Below are 20,447 nucleotides of genomic sequence, written 5' to 3' on the forward strand. Positions count from 1 at the left end.
TTAACATCTTTACAGTATCTAATATATTTGGAAAGTAAGAGTAACAGGATTGCTTGTGCTAAAGGTCTGGTTTATCACACCTAAAATCATCGATGGCGGTTACAAAATGCGATCAATTCCTTGTAGTTAGATGCATAGATGTGTTTCCTCTCTCCCTCTCTATATATCCTTAATGTTTTAATGTTCACATTGCTCTCTATGTTACTTAAAAGTCCTATGGTATGACTGACTTTTATGGGAACTTGAGAATGTACATTCTACTATATTTGTTGCTTCACTAACATGGAAGTATAGATGCATCCTGATTATGTCCCTTAACTTCCCATTATTTTCATATTTTTCTCAAGTATCTATCATGCCATGTTGCTAAGTTCATTTATGAAGTGTATACCAATGGTGGAAATTATAACACACAATTTATTTTGGACAGTAATAAAAGTACCATCAAAATTAGAAAGTAAAATGAGATTTGTATTGATGATATTATTTGTTATTGTAGTATTTGTTAATATTGAACTAATATACCAAATTAATCTTTATCACAGACAAGGTTGCTTCTTCTTTTTTTAATTTCTAGAACTCTATTTGGAGGATTAAAGCTCCTGCCAAATATAAAATGCTTCTTTGGAAGTATGTTCACTCTATATCTTCCTGTTACTCTGTTAGTGATAAGTTAACATGCACATCGTATTTAATACGATTTGGAATAGCATAAAACATTAATAATTTTATATTTGTCTTCTTGAAGGGAAGGGTATACGTAGGAAGTAAAAAAAAAAAAAAAAAAACAAGGAAATGCACGCATTATAATAGGGAGTACTCTGTAAGTCTGTAATATACAAAATAGATACTTGGCATAAAACAGCATAGCTTGATCGGAGTACATCACTTTGCAGCCGGCTGATATTGAGCCGTACATCTCTGTTGAGTCGGGTCTCATGGACTATCCGCACAGAGTGCCCACCCAAGATCGGCATCAGATTCAGGCCAACAGCAGTAATTAGAACAGCATTGCCAGTTTATTAGACACGGCCAACCATTTGTTGAGCATTTGATAATTTGACCCAGCGTTGGCTCTGTATATACCATACATGGTACATGCTTACGTATGTATAATTTATAAGCATTAATAACTAACGATACAATTATCATGCAATTAAACTTATATACTGATTGATATACGATGTGCATGTTAATGCCTTTTTTATTCCATAAAATCATCTCTTGCAACGACATAATGGTTTTAGTTTGAGTGATCCGCTAACTTGTTAGAGTAACAACAATAAACCTAACAAAATCGGACTATTTTTTATATTCTTACAGATGAATTTATTAAGGTGGTAATTATGTAACTAGTCAAAGAAATGGAGGAAGTAGGAAGTTAAATGAAAACTAAAATTTGAAAACGATACCTGACATAATCAGCACCAGAAATGCTAAGAGCAAATCCAGCTTAGAAATAGATGAAAGAGAAAGCTTCTCCATTAAAGTTAATTTTGTAGATTATCCAACTGTAATTGAGTTATTGGAGGATGGAATGATATTAGAACTCCTAATGTCCCTCTATTATTTATACTATTCAGTTAGCAATTATTCATTTCAATTTCACATGAATAACATAATATAATGCTCCTTTTTTTTTTTTTTTTTTTTGGAAGGGACATAATATAATGCTCCTCATTCCGCTAAAATTGGGTCAAGGGAAAGCACGGGGAGTTGTGTACGCAGTACGAAGTATTTGTTTATTAAGTCAACATCGAGAAATTTCAGCAATTGTTCAGTTAATTATGTTGCATATAGATAAGTTTAAAACAAGAATATTTATACAAATACAAAATTTTATTAGCTCTTAATAAAAAAAATCATACCCAAACGACTACAAATTTTTTTGTTTAATAAGAAAAATAAAGTTGCTACCTCAACATGATGCAGTGCTGACATTTGATTAAATAAAGCAACCTATTAAATGATATTGATATAGAGTGCATGTTAAAACCAGATTTGTAAGCAGTCGAATGTAGTGAAATTTTTTAAGATAAGTTTTTCGACTGGTCGGAAAAAATCTATTTGGACTGTGAGACACTGAGACTGTTAGAACGAACGATTGATGAAAATGTTTGACAGTGACTGCTAGAGTGAGATGGTTTAGTGTGCGCGTGTAGGAGGAAGACCCAGTGCCACTGTTCAGTAGTTAGCCCTGAACTGGTAAAAACTCGGCTGCCTGGCCCTGATATGAACCACATGCTTTTAGAAGCTGGGAGACATTTATATATCGTAACTTAATGTAGTGAATCGAAGAGTACCTAGTTGATCATACCGACCATATGTTCCGTTTAGAAAACGTAGTCATGCTCTTCCATGCTTTACATTGAAAAAAGCTATAAAATACAATAGAAGATCAGGCAAGGATATCTGAAAGTAGATAATTTATAAAGCTTAAAATATTTACATTATGAATTCTTAACATGCCACTTCTTCAGGGCAGCTTACAAGAGTTAACTTTTGGTACACGTAGAGGGGATCCACCCAAAGATGAGAGGGTTCGTAGTGCACTACCACATCGGGGGAGGCTGTGGGAACATCAAGAAGCTTTAGAGCCTCATCTACTGTCCCCTGTGTCACATATCTTGATGCTTGAATAGCAATCTCTAGAAGAGCACTAGAGTTTCGAAGCAAAAACTCCAGAAACTGAAACAGGGGCTTCATTGATGTGCATGATTCATGGAAACCAATGACCTTGACTGTCTTAAGATGCTGAAGGGGGCATTTGGAAATTGTACTCCATGACTTCCAATAGTATTCCTCGTCACGATTGTTGGAAAAGGAATGCTCCAAAGCACACTGCAATTAACACCCATGGCATTAGGATCTTAACCAAAACAGAAAGTCACAAGGTAACTGAGTCACCCCACTTAGGTAACTAAAGGAGTCCAATTCCAAGAAAAAGTAGCTTACTGCTATGCACTCTTCTACTTGCACTAATGGATTACTGCATTATTTGGCTCACATAATGAAACCGTCATAACACAATCACAACATAGCCATTTTGGCATCACAATACTAAATCACCTTTTCCATGCTTTGAGGAAACGACTTTGAATTTGGAATAGCAAACTTTATCAATGGATTATATGGATACAATCCACTTTCCTCTTTCCAATTGATTGCCAAGGGTTTGAAACTTGAACAATAGAAGGTCAAAAGATGATTTGCAGATTACTTAACAGATATGAGTTCATGGTTTGGGTAATGCAATATTTGTGTTTTTCAAATCCATTTGAGCAATTGAAAATTAATCCCATGTTTCAATAGTCACTTGGATCATCTTTACCTTGAAAAGTAAAAAAAATCAAACACCTCAACTTTCCTGAAGATCTCTTATTGTCTGCAAAAGGTGAAGTCAGCCCACATAAAGCATGCTTTTGAAAATCTTAGTAAAAGCAGATTGTATTTTGAAGGTGTGGAGGAGAATATGGAGCAAAATATCTGTCAGTTTCATGGCTATTCATGTGGGATATTTCCCTTTCAACATTTGAGTTTTTTCTTTTTTCTTTTTTTTTTTTTTCTTTGGGGGGGGGGGGGTAATGAAAGTGAATATCAGAGTATCAGCCAATGCCAACCTTAGGTTGACAAAGCACAGGATACTGAACATGCAAACACATTACAATCAATCACAACCGATATATATATATATTTTTTCTCTATGCAGTATCTTCTCTTCAACTTCATGAAAGATATATGTAGAAAACTTCTACTGACAGGAGCTCTGGAAAGTGTGGAAATTTCAGAGGGTCTTACAACCTTAGTGGCCAGCTCAAGGGTTGTGTTCACCATTAACACTTTACCAAAGTCACTGTTGGATAGATGGAATAAGACTTGAATATGTTACCAATTAAGGGCTTACTTTTAATGGCAAAAAAATAAACGTAAGAAATGGACAACATAAATAAATTATATTTAAAACAAAGGTGTTTCCTCTATGGAAGTTCCTCATTTAGTCTCATAGTAAACAAGCAATATTTTGGGGGTGCAGTGTAAAAAAAAAAACCCACATCTTCCAAGTATCAAATATGGCCACATAAACATATGGAATATAATGCTATAGTGTAAGAGAGAAGGTTTGTACAGCTAGTGCTAATGCCTAATGAAATGCATAAAAATTATTAGTCTGAGACAGTTTCACATGATGTGTGTTCCTGACATTCCTATACCAACCCTTCCTAAAGGTGGAAAGCTTAGAAGTTCCGATATTACTCCCTCTGTGTTTAAATAAATGAAACATTTTGACTTTCACGGAGTTTTAGGAAGGTTAGTTGAATTTATTAAAATAATAGGTAATGGGTTATAAGTTGAGGAGAGAGAAGAAAGTAAGGGGTTTTGTAAGGACCATTAGTTAGTAGAATATTATTAAAAAGTAGAGAAAATTTTATATTATTAAAAAATAGAGAGTAGTTACTAAAAAAGTAAACGTTTCATTAACGGCCGCAAAAGGAAAACGTTTCATTTATTTAAACACGGAGGGAGTATATAGGAACAAGGTATCTGTGAACCAATTATTTGGTTGATTTGGTGTTTATACCCATTTCTGTACATATATGAGCTTTGAATTTTGGTATTATTATAGTTTATGCTTTATCTTTACATAACATTTCAGCATATAACAAACTCAAGATTCCATAGAGCTCTTAGCTTAAGAAGTGATATTATTGCCTCAGAACTTACAGAACCAAGTGATCACTTCTCGGTAAAATTAAAGAAACAATTGAAGGGTACAAGTAACTTACCGTATCAGAACAATAAGAGAGTCTGACGGCTAAAGTCTCCAAACAAGGAGAACTGTGTAGTAGGCTAACTATTCCAAGATGATCCCATTTGCGTATATGTATGCACAGAGTTAAACTTTGTCGTTCTGACCAAGGAGATGATAGGTTGTAAGCCTCACATGTAGATACAGCCTAGTACATACAAGTATACAACAATCAGTTAATATAATCAGCATTTGGTTATAATAACAAATGCAAGCCACCAAGAAAGAGAACAAGAAACATTATATACATGGATCCAACACATCAAAGTTGCAGGCCAAGATATGCACACCAATGGAGATAAAGTCATAAAACCCTGAAAAAACAGGACATTGCTCTGGGTTTCATTTTGCATTTTATCTTTTCATACAAATAGTTTTAGCTGCAATATTATTCATTTACGGTAAGAGGAAAGGCTTCGTCTGGAAAGTGAAATAGGGAGGAAGAACAGTGCATGCTTATTAAAGTGAATGAAACATATGCATACTGTATTTCAAACTAGCCTGATGTTCATCTATAAAGTTCAGAAACAGGCATTCCGTAGTAATGACTTCCTACACTTCAACATGACAAAAATTACAAGTTTATTATAGAAAAGTTACATCATGCTTCATAGTCCAGAATTCAGGAGTTTAGCATTCCATGCCTAACACACTTGACCATACCATCTTCAGGGAACATCTTATTGTCAAAAAGAGTCAACATTGATACAGAAAAATTTCCTAGAAGAATACTACATCAACATAGATGGTTTGTAGCTATAATAACATCTAAAGATCTACCAATAATGCTAAGAGAAGCATGACAGAAAGGATGATACCTTAATGCAGCATCCGCCAATCGTCAATGCCTTTACTAAGCAAAGACTCTCAAGGACTTCCCTTACAATATCTTGATCCCTCACAGCAAACCGAGAATTTGTAGAACCACGCCTCTGAGGCATAATCTCGAAATTCATCATAGCATTAGACAAACACCCTACATCACTCAACCGAAGTTTGGTCCTATACAAAGAACCCGAAACTTCCAAGGACACAAGATTCGGACCCGAAACCTCCAAGAAGCAATTATCTTCAGGTTGTACAACATAATTCGGACGTTGCTCCTCAACAATCCTCAACACCCTCAAACTACTTGATTCAATCTTCAGCTTATCAAAACCACTCCATTCCCTCAACTCCAATGTCTCTAACACAGGACACCCACTCAAAACCCTAGAAATCAATTCCTCATTCATCTTTGTTTTCGACACACTCAATAACTTCAATGAACCCCAATTAATCAACCCCTCAGTCGAAATCTTACAAGCATTAGTAACCAATTCAACCAAATTCTTATAATTGTACAGAATTTCAGGCAATTTATACTCAATAATCGGAATTTGAAGCCGATTACTACTACGTCTCTGAATTAAATCCAAACACAGAAATTTAACCTGCTTTTTAACAGCAAATTCAACCCAATCATCAACAGAACTCGAAAACATGAAATCATACCCAAATTTGACGGAAAATCTCTCGATTTCTCGGCGACGATGCAGCTGAAGTGCAATATCAACAAAACTGATGAAAAATTTACCAACTTTGCCGGAATTCTCGTCGGAAAAATTGAGTACGGAAACTGAGTTCCATATTGAGTTGAAACGTTTCGATAAAACGGTAGTTCTTGCTGCTTCTTCGACGAACAAGTGAGAGAGAATGTGAGTGAGTGCTAAATCGGGTAAATCGCTGAGTCGATCACGAGTAGGTTTGAGTTGTTTGGCGCGTGAGGTTGAATCGCCGCCGTATGATTCGCCGGAAATTGATTTGTCGCCTTCCATTTGGAAAACCAGTTAAGTTGTCCGCCGAAATTGTTGGTTGTATTCTTTAAGTCAATGTCTTCTACTTGAGTCAACTGAATAATACTTGCAAATGTCACTTTATTTTTTCATTTTCAAATTTTTTTTTTTTTTTTTGAATTAAAATACTACCTCCGTTAAGTTTTAGTTGTAACTTTGAGGTACAACACGGATCCAAAGTCAAAATTTCATAATGGTGATTATGGGATGAAAGGGTATGTGATTAAGAAAGAGAGAGATAAAATAAACATGATTAAATAAGAGCCCAAGCCACTCACCAGGTGACCAGGCCACCACCACCGCCACCACCGAAACCCCCAAACCCAGACCACTACCACCACCACCACCACCAAAACCCCCAAACCCAGACCACCGACACCACCGAAACCCCCTAAACCCAGACCACCGAACGACTAAAAACACCGAAACCCTCGACGCCGTTTAGATCACCCATCAACACCGACACCATTGAAACCACCCACAAACCCACGAAAATCACCAAAACCACCCACAAACCCGCCGAAAATCACCGAAACCACCCATAAACCCACCAAAAATCACTGAAACCACCCACAAACCCACTGTAACCCTTAAACCCAGACCCCCCACGAAAATCACATCCATGAAACCCACGAAAACAACCATGTGTGTTGCTGCCCTTCTTGCCACAAAACCACCATATATAGCCACGACGACATTGGTGCTAGTGCTTGCCGGAGTCGAAATTAAATGGAGGTTAAGATAAATGGAGATTGAGAGGAGAGAGAAAAAGCCAAGTTGGGAAGATATATAGAATGTTCAAGAACAAGAGTTTTCATTTATCAGATCTGATGAATTGATGAAGATCTATGGATTTAATGGAGGGAATTAAATTTGGTAGGTGCGCAAATGCGTTAATTTTTGGTGTGAGTTGTTAGAGTAATATTCAGATTAAGTTATTAGTGTAATGTAATTAATTATCTAAGTAAATGTTTAATTTTTAAAATAAGGGTAATATTGACATTTCTGATTAGGGGATTTTTATCCACCAATCAGCATCCGACACGTGGACCAGCCAGGTTTCGCCACGTGTCCTTCACTTAGGCCAATAGGAGTCTGCCACGTGTCATCATGAGATACGTCTTCCATGGACCAATTGTGATGTGACACGTGTCCATCATGCCAAATAGGTAAATCAGCTAACAAGGCCCAATCTTGGTGGGAAGCCCAGTCAGCCTTAGGTTTAACCTAAACCTAGTACTGGCACGCATCCCAAGGCATATAAATATGCCCATTAATCCTCATTAAAGGGGATTACGCACATTTAACACTCTCACCTAGAGAGACCAAATTACATTTATTTTCCGCATTAATTACTCCTTAATCAAGTACTAACTTGACCGTTGGAGGCGGATCTCCAATCATCCGGAGCATCCGTTTGTTTTGCAGGTACAGGCGTCCGGTTCCAGTCTCGGAATTGTAACTCTCCCGCAGGACATCAAAAAACCCCGAAACATTTTGGCGCCGTCTGTGGGGAGAGTACTTTTGAGATGGCATCCACGTCTGTACCGATTCCTGAAGAGGGGCGTCCCCTGGACGACCCTCAAGTTCAGTCGGACCATGATACTGAAGAAGAGTTGGAAGTTGAAGCTCATACAGCTTCAGACGAGACCCTAAGGGCCCGGCGCACCCGTCATATCGAAAGGAGAGAACGGGAAGATCTTCAAACTGGACTCAGTGATCCAGTCGTCGCACCGCCTGTTCAGCAGCAGCCGGCTGATGGGTCTGCTCCCATTACAAGGAACGAACTCATGACCTTCATGAGGGGCTTCAAGGGAGAGATTCAAGAGTTGCTCAGCAAAAAGACGCCTGTTCTGGCCAAGGAGCAGTCGGCTAAGAAACCTTCTTTTTCAAGGAGGAGGAAGCCTGTTCAAGGGCGAGAGGCGACCCCTCATCCTAACTCCAGGAAATGGGAGCCGCCTGCCCTTGATTTCACAAAGTACCGCTTTCCTACTCCAGGAAAGAGAAAACCCGTTCGTCATATTCAGGCGGACGGTTCGAAGAAAACATACACAGCCGCTCGGCTATTGCTAGAGCAAAAGAAGAATGACCGACTGTTAGAGTCGGCCTCTACTTCAGACTTCCAAGACAGACTGCGCAATACCTCTATGAGGTATACACAGTCACATCATGAGAGTCAGTCAGGCGGTACCTCCCGTCAGTCCGGCTTTCATAGTGACCAGGCGGTACCAAACTTGCCATTTGTACCGCAACAATATTTTTTGCAGCAACCTCTGTTTGGAGGACATGCGGCAAAGAATGTCCAACCTATGGACTGGCAGCTACGGTTGCTTAGACTTGGGGAACAGCCGTCGGCTTTCTCCAAGGAAATTACAGAAGCCGCTCAGCCGGCCAAAGTGAAAAATGTGTTAGTAGGCGCCTATGATGGCACTACTAACCCAGAAGACCATTTGATGGCATTCACCAACCTGATGTATCTTCAAGGGTTGGATGATCCCACTTGGTGCAAGTGTTTTCCAGCGACTCTCAAAGGAATCGCCCAACAATGGTTCGGCAACCTGCCGACTGGTTGTGTGAATAATTTCAGGACGCTTGCTTACTTATTCGCCTCCAACTTCGCCATGAACATACCTGCGAAGAAGACGACCCTTGATTTAGGGACGATTCAGCAGGGCGAGAAGGAGGGGCTTCGTTCTTACATCAGGCGGTTTAACCTAATGCGAATACAGATTCAAGGGCTACCGGATGAGGTGGCCTACACTGACTTTTTTAGAGGCCTCAAAGACGGGTCGACCTTCAAATTTGATTTGGTTCGAAAGAGGGTGGCTACTCTTCAAGAAGCCTATATACAGGCGACTAATCTTTGTAGTACGGGAAAACAGTCGGACGGGAAAAGGTTTGACAAAAAAGAAGGACGACAGAAACAGTCGTCCAACAAAGATGAGAAAAAGAGAAAAGAGGTCTGGGCGGCTGATTCCTCTAAACAGCCGGCCCAGAAGAAGAAGATAGACTTCAAACCATACTCTCCAAAGTATGCGTTTAGCAAGGATAGCCAAGCTATCCTAAAAGAAATCAAGGGACAGATCTCAATTGAGAAGCCGGCCCCCATGAAGGGTTCTGCGAGCAACCGGAACCAAGAAAAATTTTGTGATTATCATGAAGATGTTGGTCATCAAACCAACGAATGTATCAGCCTCATGCGGTATCTGGACCGCCTGGATGAACAAGGCGATCTTGACTCTTATGTCAAGAAATCTAAGGGGAGCTCTTCCTCGAAGAAACAGTCGGCCCAAAAGAATCGACAGGCCGACAGCTCTGATACAGATGATGTAGTCGTCTACACCATTGCAGGCGGCTTCTCAGGAGGCGGCCCCACTATTAGGGGCAATAAAGACAATATCAGGCGGCTAGACGTCAATTCCGTTCACCAAGAACGACCCTCCAAATATTCTTTTCCTGAGATTGTCATCACTGAAGAAGATTTAGGAGGGGTAAGGGGGTCGCATGACGACCCCATTGTTATTGAATGTAAAGTGGCCAACCAGAGAGTTGGCCGAATCCTCATAGATACCGGCAACTCCTCAGACCTTATCAGTAGAAAATGTCTGTCAAAACTCAAATATCAGACTGATTGCATACATCCGGTATCCCACCCTCTAGTAGGGTTTGGAGGAGGAGTCGTCCACCCAGTGGGACGAGTGGATTTACCCATCCGCTTGGGTGAAAAAGGGGAAGGACGACACATGGTGGTCCGGTTCCTGGTAGTAGAGGAACTCTCGGCCTACAACATGATTCTGGGACGACCAACCCTGAATAATTCCAAGGCTGTTATAATCCCATCTCTTATGTTGCTCAAGTTTGAGAGGGATGATGGAACCGTCGGCTCCCTAAGGGGAGATCAGAAGATGGCTCGAGAGTGCTATCTCTCGGATATCAAGCCCACTGTCATGGCCGCTGGGTCAAGTGGTGGAAAAACAGACCTTGACAATGTCAAGGAGAGTGCGCTTGTTCAAGAAGCAGGCGGCAAGAAGAGAAAGGCTGCCCAGATGGGGGCCGCAAGAAAAGAGAGAAAATAGCAATCATTGGCAGAGGAGCGGTCGGATGAATTCCGCCCTCAGCCGGCTGGTGAGCATACGGACCTGATCCTAGACGACTTGCGTCCTGACCGAACAGTCAAGGTTGTGACGACTGCTCTGAGAGTCCTAGGTGACGACTTTCACAAACTCTTGAAAGAATACAAAGACATCTTTGCATTCGAAGTCCATGAAATACCAGGCATCAGTCCTGACCTGGCGGTACATAAACTGGCTGTAGATCCGAAAAAGAAGCCAGTAAGGCAAAAGAAATGAAACCATGGCGAAGAGAGAAGTCAGGCGGCAACCGTTGAAGTTAAGAAATTACTTGATGCGGGGTTCATCCGACAATGTTACTTCCCCAACTGGGTTGCAAATGTAGTGCTTGTTAAAAAGCCGAATGGTACCTAGCGAATGTGTGTAGACTACACAGACTTGAACAAGGCGTGCCTAAAGGACAGTTACCCTCTGCCAAAAATTGATAATCTGGTCGACTCAACAGTCGGCCATGCTCTAATGAGCTTTATGGACGCCTACTCTGGTTTCCATCAAATTCCTTTATGGAAGAACGATCAGGAGAAGACGGCCTTCGTCACTGATCAAGGGTTATACTGTTACACGGTCATGTCGTTTGGTCTGAAGAATGCCCCGGCCACCTTCCAGCGAATGATAAACACTGTGTTCTTTGATCAGATTGGGAGGAACGTCGAAGCATACATTGATGATATGATCGTTAAGTCTAAGTTTCAGACAGACCATCTGTCGGATCTCCGAGAAACATTCGCCACACTCAGGCGGCACCATGTCATGCTCAATCCCAAGAAATGTGTATTTGGAGTTGAGTCTGGGAAATTTCTCGGATTCCTTATCAATTAGAGAGGAATAGAGGCGAACCCTGAGAAGGTGCAGGCGGTCATCGGCATGCAGTCGCCTCGCACCATCCGAGAGGTTCAGAAGCTAACGGGTTGTCTGGCGGCCTTGGGAAGATTTCTAGGCCGATCAGGCGACAAATGCTTATACTTCTTCTAGGCCATTAAGAAAAAAGCAAGGTTTGAATGGGGGCCGGATGCTGAGGCGGCCTTCCAGAAATTGAAAGTTCACTTGCATTCCTTGCCGAGGTTGGTCAGCCCTTTGCCCAAAGAAGTACTCTACATGTACCTGGCCGTCTCTGATCATGCGTTAAGCGCTGTTCTTCTTGCTGAAAGAGACGGCTGTCAGCTCCCGGTCTACTTTGTCAGTCTTGCACTCTTCATGGCTGTTAAAAAATTGAAGCCCTACTTTTTGGCACATGCAGTCGTCGTGTATACAGATCAACCTATCAAGCGGCCACTGACCACCATGGAGTCGTCAGGCCGGATGATCAAATGGGCCATAGAAATTCAGAGCCTCGAAGTTACTTTCGAGCCTAGAAAAGCAGTAAAGGGGCAATCCTTTGCTGACTTTATTGTTGAGATGACTCGTCCCCCTGACTCTCAAGTTCCAGACCAAGTCTGGAAGGTATATGTAGACGGAAGCTCTATTTCAAATGGTTGTGGAGCATGCGCCATATGTCAGTCGCCAGAGGGCGACAGGTACGAGTATGCTCTACGCTTCAGTTTTCAGGCCTCAAACAATGAGGCAGAATATGAGGCTTTACTAGCCGGAATCCGCATGTGCAAGGCGGCAGGGGCAAGAAAGATAGACGCCTGTTCTGATTCACAATTGATAGTGAGTCAGTATAATGGCGAATACGAAGCAACCCATCCGGTCATGATCAAGTATTTACAGGTGGTACGACAAGCAGTCGGATCCCTTGAAGATTTTCATCTGACTCAAGTGCCGAGATCAGAAAACAACCAGGCGGATGCTCTTTCAAAATTAGCATCCTCCGCCTCTTGTGATACTCCTCGAACTGTTTTTTGGGAAGTAATGGAGAAGAGAAGCATCGAGGAAGACTCTATTGGAATCCTAGACAGAAGCTCAACCTGGATGGATCCAATCAGGGTATATCTGACAGACGGTACCTTGCCGGATGATCATCACCAGGCGGCTGCGCTGAAAAAAACGGGCAGCCAGTTTTGAAATGATAAGGGGAGAACTTCACAAAAGAGGGTATCTTCAACCCTACTTGAAGTGTGTTACTCCAGAAAAGGGGCGAGAGATACTAGACGACCTTCACTTGGGTTACTGCGCTTCCCATATAGGCGGCAGGTCACTTGCCTAACGGACAAGGCGGCAGGGCTACTTTTGGCCTACTTTAGAAGCAGATACAATGGAGATGGTGAAAAAATGTGACAAGTGTCAAAGGTTTGGCAAACTAATTCACCGTCCGGCTACTGACCTCACTACCATTCATAGTCCACTACCGTTTGCTAAGTGGGGCATGGATATTCTGGGTCCCTATACGCCTGCTACAGGCGGTAGGAAGTACATACTTGTTGCAGTCGACTACTTCACTAAATGGGTGGAGGCGGAGGCTGTAAAAGGAATCAAGACGAAGGATGTAATTTCATTCATCTGGAAAAATGTCATCACTCGGTTCGGGGTTCCCATGTCTATGGTTTTTGATAATGGTCCCCAATTTGAGACGCCTGTTCTCAAAAGCTGGTTGAATGACCAAGGTATCGCACACCACTTTGCATCAGTCGGCCGTCCACAAGCAAATGGCCAGGTAGAAGCCTTTAATAAAATCATCTCAGACGGTCTCAAGAAAAAGATTGAACGAGCAGGCGGCCTATGGGCGGATGAACTACCACATGTTCTCTGGGCCATTAGGACGACTGAAAAAGGGGCGACTGGAGAGACTCCATTCCTCCTAACCTATGGTGCGGAAGCTGTTCTTCCAATTGAACACTACGAGCCGACTCTTCGAGTAATGTTATACGACGAAGAGGCGAACTGGGAATCCATGCGCCTGGCATTAGACTCACTCCTAGAAAGGAGGGGCAATGTTGTCTTGCGCCATGAAATTTACCGCCTGAGAATGACCAGATCATACAACAAAAAAGTACACAGGCGTCCACTCAAAGTGGGGGACTTTGTACTAAGAAAAATGGAAGCAGTCGGTAGGGCTAATGAGTCTGGCAAATTAACTCCCAACTGGGAAGGACCCTACCGAATCTATGAAGAGGTAAGGGATGGTACCTACCGCCTGGAAACACCAGACGGCCAACCGTTGCCTTGAACCTGGAATGTAGATAATTTAAAGAAGTATTATTTTTGAATAATGTAAATAGCCTAGAGCTAATTAATAAAAGCTTGTTGTTTCATTCAATTTTGTACTAAGAGGGGCATGCCTACTGACAAACAGTCGGCTACTCTCCACATTTTAGTTATTTTCAAGTCTTGCTTAACCAGGGGCATGCCGCTTGTTCCACACAACCGGCTACTCTCCCATAACACAGTTCACCAAGAACTATCAAAGGCTCATGGCCGAAGTGATCAGACCAGGCGCCAGGCCAACTGATCCAAATATAAGATTAATTCGACCTGTCCCAGCATTATAGCAAGCGTCCGGCGGCATCCATCCGGATGAAATTCGTAGCAGAGAGCAGCTCCCTTTTGGGTGGAACATTGTTCTATAAAATCATTACACGGCACCTATACGACTGTCTAACAAAGACAACCACGTAGCCGTTTCTCAGACAAGGATACCTCTCACTTAACTTAACTATCCGTGTCAACTAACCGATTAAACTACTTGGGATAAGAACAGTCGGTACCTTATGAGTTAATAGCCAACAAACATTGGCGAATAAAGGGGAACAACCGGTATCTACCGCTTGAAACCTCTACTACTCAGTCACTCGGCGACTAAGTAACAATCGTGTTTACTTGGTCACTCCTTAAAAACTTAGTATGAAACTAAAAAGGTGTTCATATAGCGCCTGTCCACACTAGGTTAAATGTGGCAGGGAACAGCCGGTCTGGACCGGCTAGAGTCTCTTGCCTAAAAGCAAGGCAGGTAGGAAACCACCTTCCTACTTGGTTAATTTTACAAACGATAGGACTGCCTGCCTAAAGGGGATCCAGTCTTTAAAATGGCCGACTGATCGCTTAGCCTGGAAACAGACAACCAGTCGTCCAGGGGCATAGGCGGCGTGACTACGTCGTACCAGTCTGAAGACTACCTCGTACCAGTCTGAAACTATCGGCCATGCAAAACAGTCGGTATAGTATGCAATTGGATATCAGAGTTTCGATACTTAGCAAAATAAAAAGCACAAATTCGAAACATTTTGGCAAAAAGGCGACCTAAAATAACGGTCGCCTGAGTTATATTAACAGCCGGCCATAAAGACCGACATAAATATTCATAACCCCGGCCCCTTGGCCTGGTAAAAGATACAAAAAGAAGCTGGTCAATAAGACCGGCAAAATATTCAGAACCCCGGCCCCCTGGCCGGGTAAACAGAAACAAACGGCACGCAGGCTGTAGAGAGAAGACAAAAAGCTTAAGAAGGGGGCAGATCTTCAATAATAGCAGTTGCCGCCTAGTCAGCATTCTTTTTGCTGGACTCGGCTTCAGCTGCATCCTTCTTCGATGCATCCACCCCAAGCGGCACAATCGCCACTACCGGCTCCTCCACCTCAAACGCCTCGTCCTCAGCAGCCGCCAGGATCTCTTGATTATATCTATCAGAACACTGGCGGTACGCTTTTTCCCATGAGGCAAAGTCGGCATTGGGGAAGAGGCGGCCCCAAGTCAGGCGCTGGATCTGAGCAGAGTCTTCCATCATCTCTCGGACCAGCTCCTTCTTTTCCTGCTCGGCCTTAGCCGAGATCTCTTCGGTGAGGCTCTTCTCCTGAGTCGCCAGACGCTCCTTAACGCTCGCCAAGGATTTCTCCAAGGAGTCGAATGAGCTCGCTTTTTGGCGAAGAGGCCTCAGCTCGGCCTTGAGATTGTTGATGGTCGCCTCCAGATCATTATTCTTCTTCTGGGCCGCCTCCAACTGAGCCCGGATAGCAGAAGTAGCCTGCGCCTGATAATAAAGAATATCAGTTGTCAAAATCTCATTTTGGGCAATTTGAAACATTGCCTTATCGCAGTCAGAGGCGGCCATAGCTTTAGAAGCCTTTACCTCTTTGTTCTTCCTATCAAGCGGCTTGCGAAGGCCGTTCACACGGAGCAGGGCCTAAGTAAAAGGGAACATGCGTCAGTTTTAAACAAAAAACAGGCGTCCTGGAATTTAAATGACAAAAATATGCCAAGTATACCTCAGCAAGGACCCCTGCGATCCCGTCTAAGTCAAGGGTGCCGACACCCCTGACCGCCTCCCTCTCAGCTGGAGGGACGACTTTGATCATGGACTTGGCCACCTCGACCAAGTCTGGCTCCTGAGGGTCGGCTGCATCAAGCATAAACGAGCATGTTAGACCTAGTAAAAGGAAAGCAAGTCTGAATTTGCAAGGACAGTTCCATACTCCTAGGCGGCCTGATTGGAGTTTGAGAGGGGGTGGCCGGCTGTTTCTCAGCCGCCGCATGTTTCCTGGCAGTACCAGGAGAGCTCGCAACAGTTGTCCTCCGGGTCTTGGAGTCCGGCTGTTGGGAAGAAGAGGTTCTTGGAGTGCCCGTCTAAAAAAAAAAACACAACAAGACGCACGGTCAGTATCTACATAAACTCTAACTTTAAAAAGGAGTGAGAGGCTTGGAACTTACCAAGGGCGCCTCCTTGTTGGGGGAGTCGGAAGAGGACTGTTGCATGATGGAAGCACGCAACATAGCAGCCGCAGTCTTTGAGGCGGTAGTTTTGCTCATGGCGTCCTCTGCAAGAACAAATACCAAGGTTAACAACAGTAATAACAGTAATGCAAGGCAAAAGAGAGTATTCGACAGTCCGGCTACCTCTTGAGCACCGACTGCTGAGGCCACAGGCGGCCAAAAAGTACTCGTCATAGAGCCATTTAAAGCTCGGGACGCAGTGCAGGGGTACTTGCTCTCGCACCCCTGTAGTAGAGTCGACCCTCGACTCTACTTTGAAGAGTCCTTTATCCAGGATCTCTTTCTTGGCTTTGGGGGGAACAGGCGGCATGCTGCGGCCGCCTGCGAGAAGAGGCGGATCCCTGTTCCACCTGTTGAAGCGCTTGTTCAGCTCTGTGTCTGAACTTTCAATGATAAGGAAGGTGCTTCGCCAATCCTTCCACTTATTTTCTTTACCTCTTGTCATGAGGTAGCCACGGTGGCTCGTCAATTGATACCAGCCGGAACCGCCTGCCTTAGGGGTCCGGCTGAGGTAGTTCATATGGGCGAAAGCCTCGAAGTTTGGCTCCACCCCGTGCAGTTCGCACCCGGCCACATAGCCGAGAACGTTGAACCAGGAGTTTGGGGCTAACTGCCATAACCCCAACTCATACCCATCCAAGATCCGCTGAACAGCCGGATGTAGTGGGAAGCGCATCCCAGCCCTGATTGCCGCCTCGTAGCAGCCAAAGCAGGCGCTATCATAACTAGTACCAGCCGGCCAGACGACTGTGTCTTCTGGATCCGGCACAAAAACTAAAAAGCCGGGGCCCATTGTGTGGTTCGCAATAAAGCTCCCCTCTCTCTCTTGCATGGCCTTGATCCGGCCCTGTGGGACAGTGCAGTAGTAAGGGGTATTTTGCTCTCGGTAAGAGGCGGATGGCTCTGCCCAATTGTCCCCCTTCTCAACTGCGTGAGAAAGCCTCGCCTCTTGTAGGCGGTTGTTTTTCTCCTCTGTGTCTAGAGAAGTATGACCAGAAGAACTAGACTCGGACTCGTCCTCTGACGAGCCCGAAGAGGACGACTCTTCCCCTCTCCTAGAGGGACCCGCCTCCTCTCCTTCAATAGGAGTAGGAGAGAATGTAGACATGTCAACTGTAAAATGGGAGGGGACCACCTTGATCCCTCCCTCAGAGCTGTCGGCGGTCAAGCCGCCTTGGTTAATTTCGGCATCTGGCGCCTGGTCAGATGTTTCACTAATCGGCACCCGGTGGGAAGAGCCGTTGAGTTTGAGATCATAGCAGTCCTTTTTGTTCTATCCATTATGTTCTGCATAGACACAGAGACAGTCGGACTTTGTATAAAGGGCAAAGAGTGGTTCGGAAAAGGGCAGGCGACACTCCTAGTCCTAGATTCAGCCGTCCCCGGTGACCGGCTGATCACTAATCTAGGTCGTGTCGTGTGCTTCCGTGGTGCCATTTCAAAAAGGAAAAAATAAAAAATTAAGAGTAAGAGAATCGACGGTTACCTGAACGAGTGAAGTTGACGAGGTTCTGGAAATTCTGAGCAGCCGGCTTGTCAGAGCAGGCGGTAGGCAGAAAGAGTCCGGAATGTCAGAGCAAGTTCAGGGGTCCGAATGTTCTCTTCAAAAAGTTCTCAAGTGTGAAAATGACTGAAGTCAACACACCCTTATATAGGCAAAATGAGAAGGCGAAGGGTCACTTCCAAATTCAAAATTTGGGCGGGAAAATTTCTCGGCCTTTCGCTGAGTGACACCTGTCACAGGTAACACGTGACCAGTCGCGTGCCACCTGTGAGGGGCAAATGATTAGGGGATTTTTATCCACCAATCAGCATCCGACACGTGGACCAGCCAGGTTTCGCCACGTGTCCTTCACGTAGGCTAATAGGAGCCTGCCACGTGTCATCATGAGATACGTCCTCCATGGACCAATTGTGATGTGACACGTGTCCATCATGCCAAATAGGTAAATCAGCTAACAAGGCCCAATCTTGGTGGGAAGCCTAGTCAGCCTTAGGTTTAACCTAAACCTAGTACTGGCACGCATCCCAAGGCATATAAATATGCCCATTAATCCTCATTAAAGGGGATTACGCACATTTAACACTCTCACCTAGAGAGACCAAATTACATTTATTTTCCGCATTAATTACTCCTTAATCAAGTACTAACTTGACCGTTGGAGGCGGATCTCCAATCATCCGGAGCATCCGTTTGTTTTGCAGGTACAGGCGTCCGGTTCCAGTCTCGGAATTGTAACTCTCCCGCAGGACATCAAAAAACCCCGAAACAATTTCCATCAAAAATATTTACCAAAAAGGGAAAAATTTGGAAAAGTTGCAACTAATACTAAGGATCCAAATATAGTAAAAGTTGCAACTAAAACTTAACGAAGGTAATAAACAGAAGTGAAGGTCATGTAGGTCTTGTTCTTTTGGACTTTAGACCTGTTCAGTTCAGTTCAGCAAATTTCAATTTAGTTCAGTTCAATTTTATTCTATTATTATCATTATAATAAATATATTTATTATTAATAATTATTAATTATTATAATTTTATTAATTATTATCATTATTTATAAATATTATTAATATTAGTATTATAGTATTATTATATTAATAATTTCAATTATAAATTTATTATTATTATTATTATTATTATTATTATTATTAATATATTGTATTTACTATTAATAACTAATATTAAATATTATTAATCATTATTAATAAACATTACTACTAATAATAATGATAATAATTATTATTATTATCATATATATTATTATATTTATTTTAATATAAAATTATATTATTATTATTATTATAAATCAAAAATTAACAAAGTCATACAACCTAAAATAAATTAGTGGGAAGCCGAGATACAATTTGGGCCCCCACTCCTCTAACTATGCTCGGAAATATGCCACCAGCAAGCACTGAGAGTCTGAGACTCTGAGACAAAGCCTAAGCTAATGTTGAGGAAATAAACTGTCATACAAGAAGTGGCAAAGAATAACTCAAGTGCATTAAGAAAGAGGCTGCAGTCGTAAAAGAAATTTTGTGGTTCCGGACTAACATAGTTACATAGTAACATATATACAATTTATTATGTATGTATGTCTTTATTATTCTACGTCTCACAGTTTGTTTGATAATACAAGTGATAGTAGTAAGCAATGGTAACTGTATTGTATATGTACATAAATTTGTAGGAGAAATCAATATCATCCATTCCGATGATAATGATTGTTCACTTAATTAAACCTAGTTTCAAGTTTCAACTACTGTCAGATAGATGTTGCAACTCATCTTTCCTTAATATTGAACAGCTTAATTACGAAGAAGTGCCTTTATTTCTCCAAATATATATGGTATTGTGCTAATATTATTGAACTATACCATCTCTAATAATTTTACTTCGAATTCGAGGATTACTTGTCACAGTTGATAAGAGGCTGAGGAGTACAAAGCAGTATAGAAAGAGATTACTGCAATATATTTGAGACGTAGCCCTAACTAATCAAGACTAATGCAGTAGTACATGATTAATTTCACAATGCATGTAAACAATTCTAAACGAGGCAAAGTACTTCCAAAGGTCTATCTCCAAGGCTTTAAATGAAAACAAGAGCACACCCTTCTTATCGAGTCCATAACAAATTATTGATGCTTGAAAAATCATCTTCGCAAAGGTCTATATATCGATCTCCAATCCTCAAAACACCAAGAGTTCCCGCGTATGGAAGAAAGCAAATGGTTCAAGTTAAATTACATATTGAGAGAACTTGCATCGAAACATTGAAAAAAAAAATTAATTAGAACCAAAAATAGAAGGAAATTCCGTACATCTGTACAAGAGAAGGATTATAAATATACACTGGCAATAATATTGGTGTGATCTCTGCTAGAGGTTGCTTAACAAACCTGTGCAGCTCTATACTAAACATGTCGATGCACTAGAAGGCCAGGAGAATATTAGAAGTGGAAAACACTGCGCGATAGCTCCTGAGTTTTGTTACTACTCTTCCAATGAGTAGACAGCACAAATAGGG

General features: G+C 42.3%; 1 protein-coding gene across 1 annotated transcript; it reads right to left on the reverse strand.

Moving 5' to 3' along the window:
• Positions 1–2,411: 2,411 nt before the first annotated feature.
• Positions 2,412–6,951, reverse strand: LOC110706806 (putative F-box protein At1g49610). The gene is made up of 3 exons (XM_021884755.1): positions 5,626–6,951; positions 4,785–4,955; positions 2,412–2,841 (listed from the first exon to the last, which is right to left on the reverse strand). The coding sequence occupies exons 1-3, from the start codon at positions 6,622–6,624 to the stop codon at positions 2,461–2,463; spliced, it is 1,551 nt and encodes a 516-aa protein (XP_021740447.1). The 5' UTR covers positions 6,625–6,951; the 3' UTR covers positions 2,412–2,460.
• Between the last annotated feature and the right edge of the window lie 13,496 nt (positions 6,952–20,447).

This window comes from Chenopodium quinoa, unplaced genomic scaffold, assembly GCF_001683475.1.
Source record: "Chenopodium quinoa cultivar QQ74 unplaced genomic scaffold, ASM168347v1, whole genome shotgun sequence".
Taxonomy (NCBI): domain Eukaryota; kingdom Viridiplantae; phylum Streptophyta; class Magnoliopsida; order Caryophyllales; family Amaranthaceae; genus Chenopodium; species Chenopodium quinoa.

Bases quoted from the DNA above. Each gene is read 5' to 3' on its own strand.
- LOC110706806 (XM_021884755.1), bottom strand. From the start codon at position 6,624: ATGGAAGGCGACAAATCAATTTCCGGCGAATCATACGGCGGCGATTCA. The intron at 4,956-5,625 runs GTATCATCCTTT...TGTATGTACTAG, and splicing joins TTGGCGGATGCTGCATTAAG to GCTGTATCTACATGTGAGGC. The intron at 2,842-4,784 runs GTAAGTTACTTG...TGTTAATTGCAG, and splicing joins TCTCTTATTGTTCTGATACG to TGTGCTTTGGAGCATTCCTT.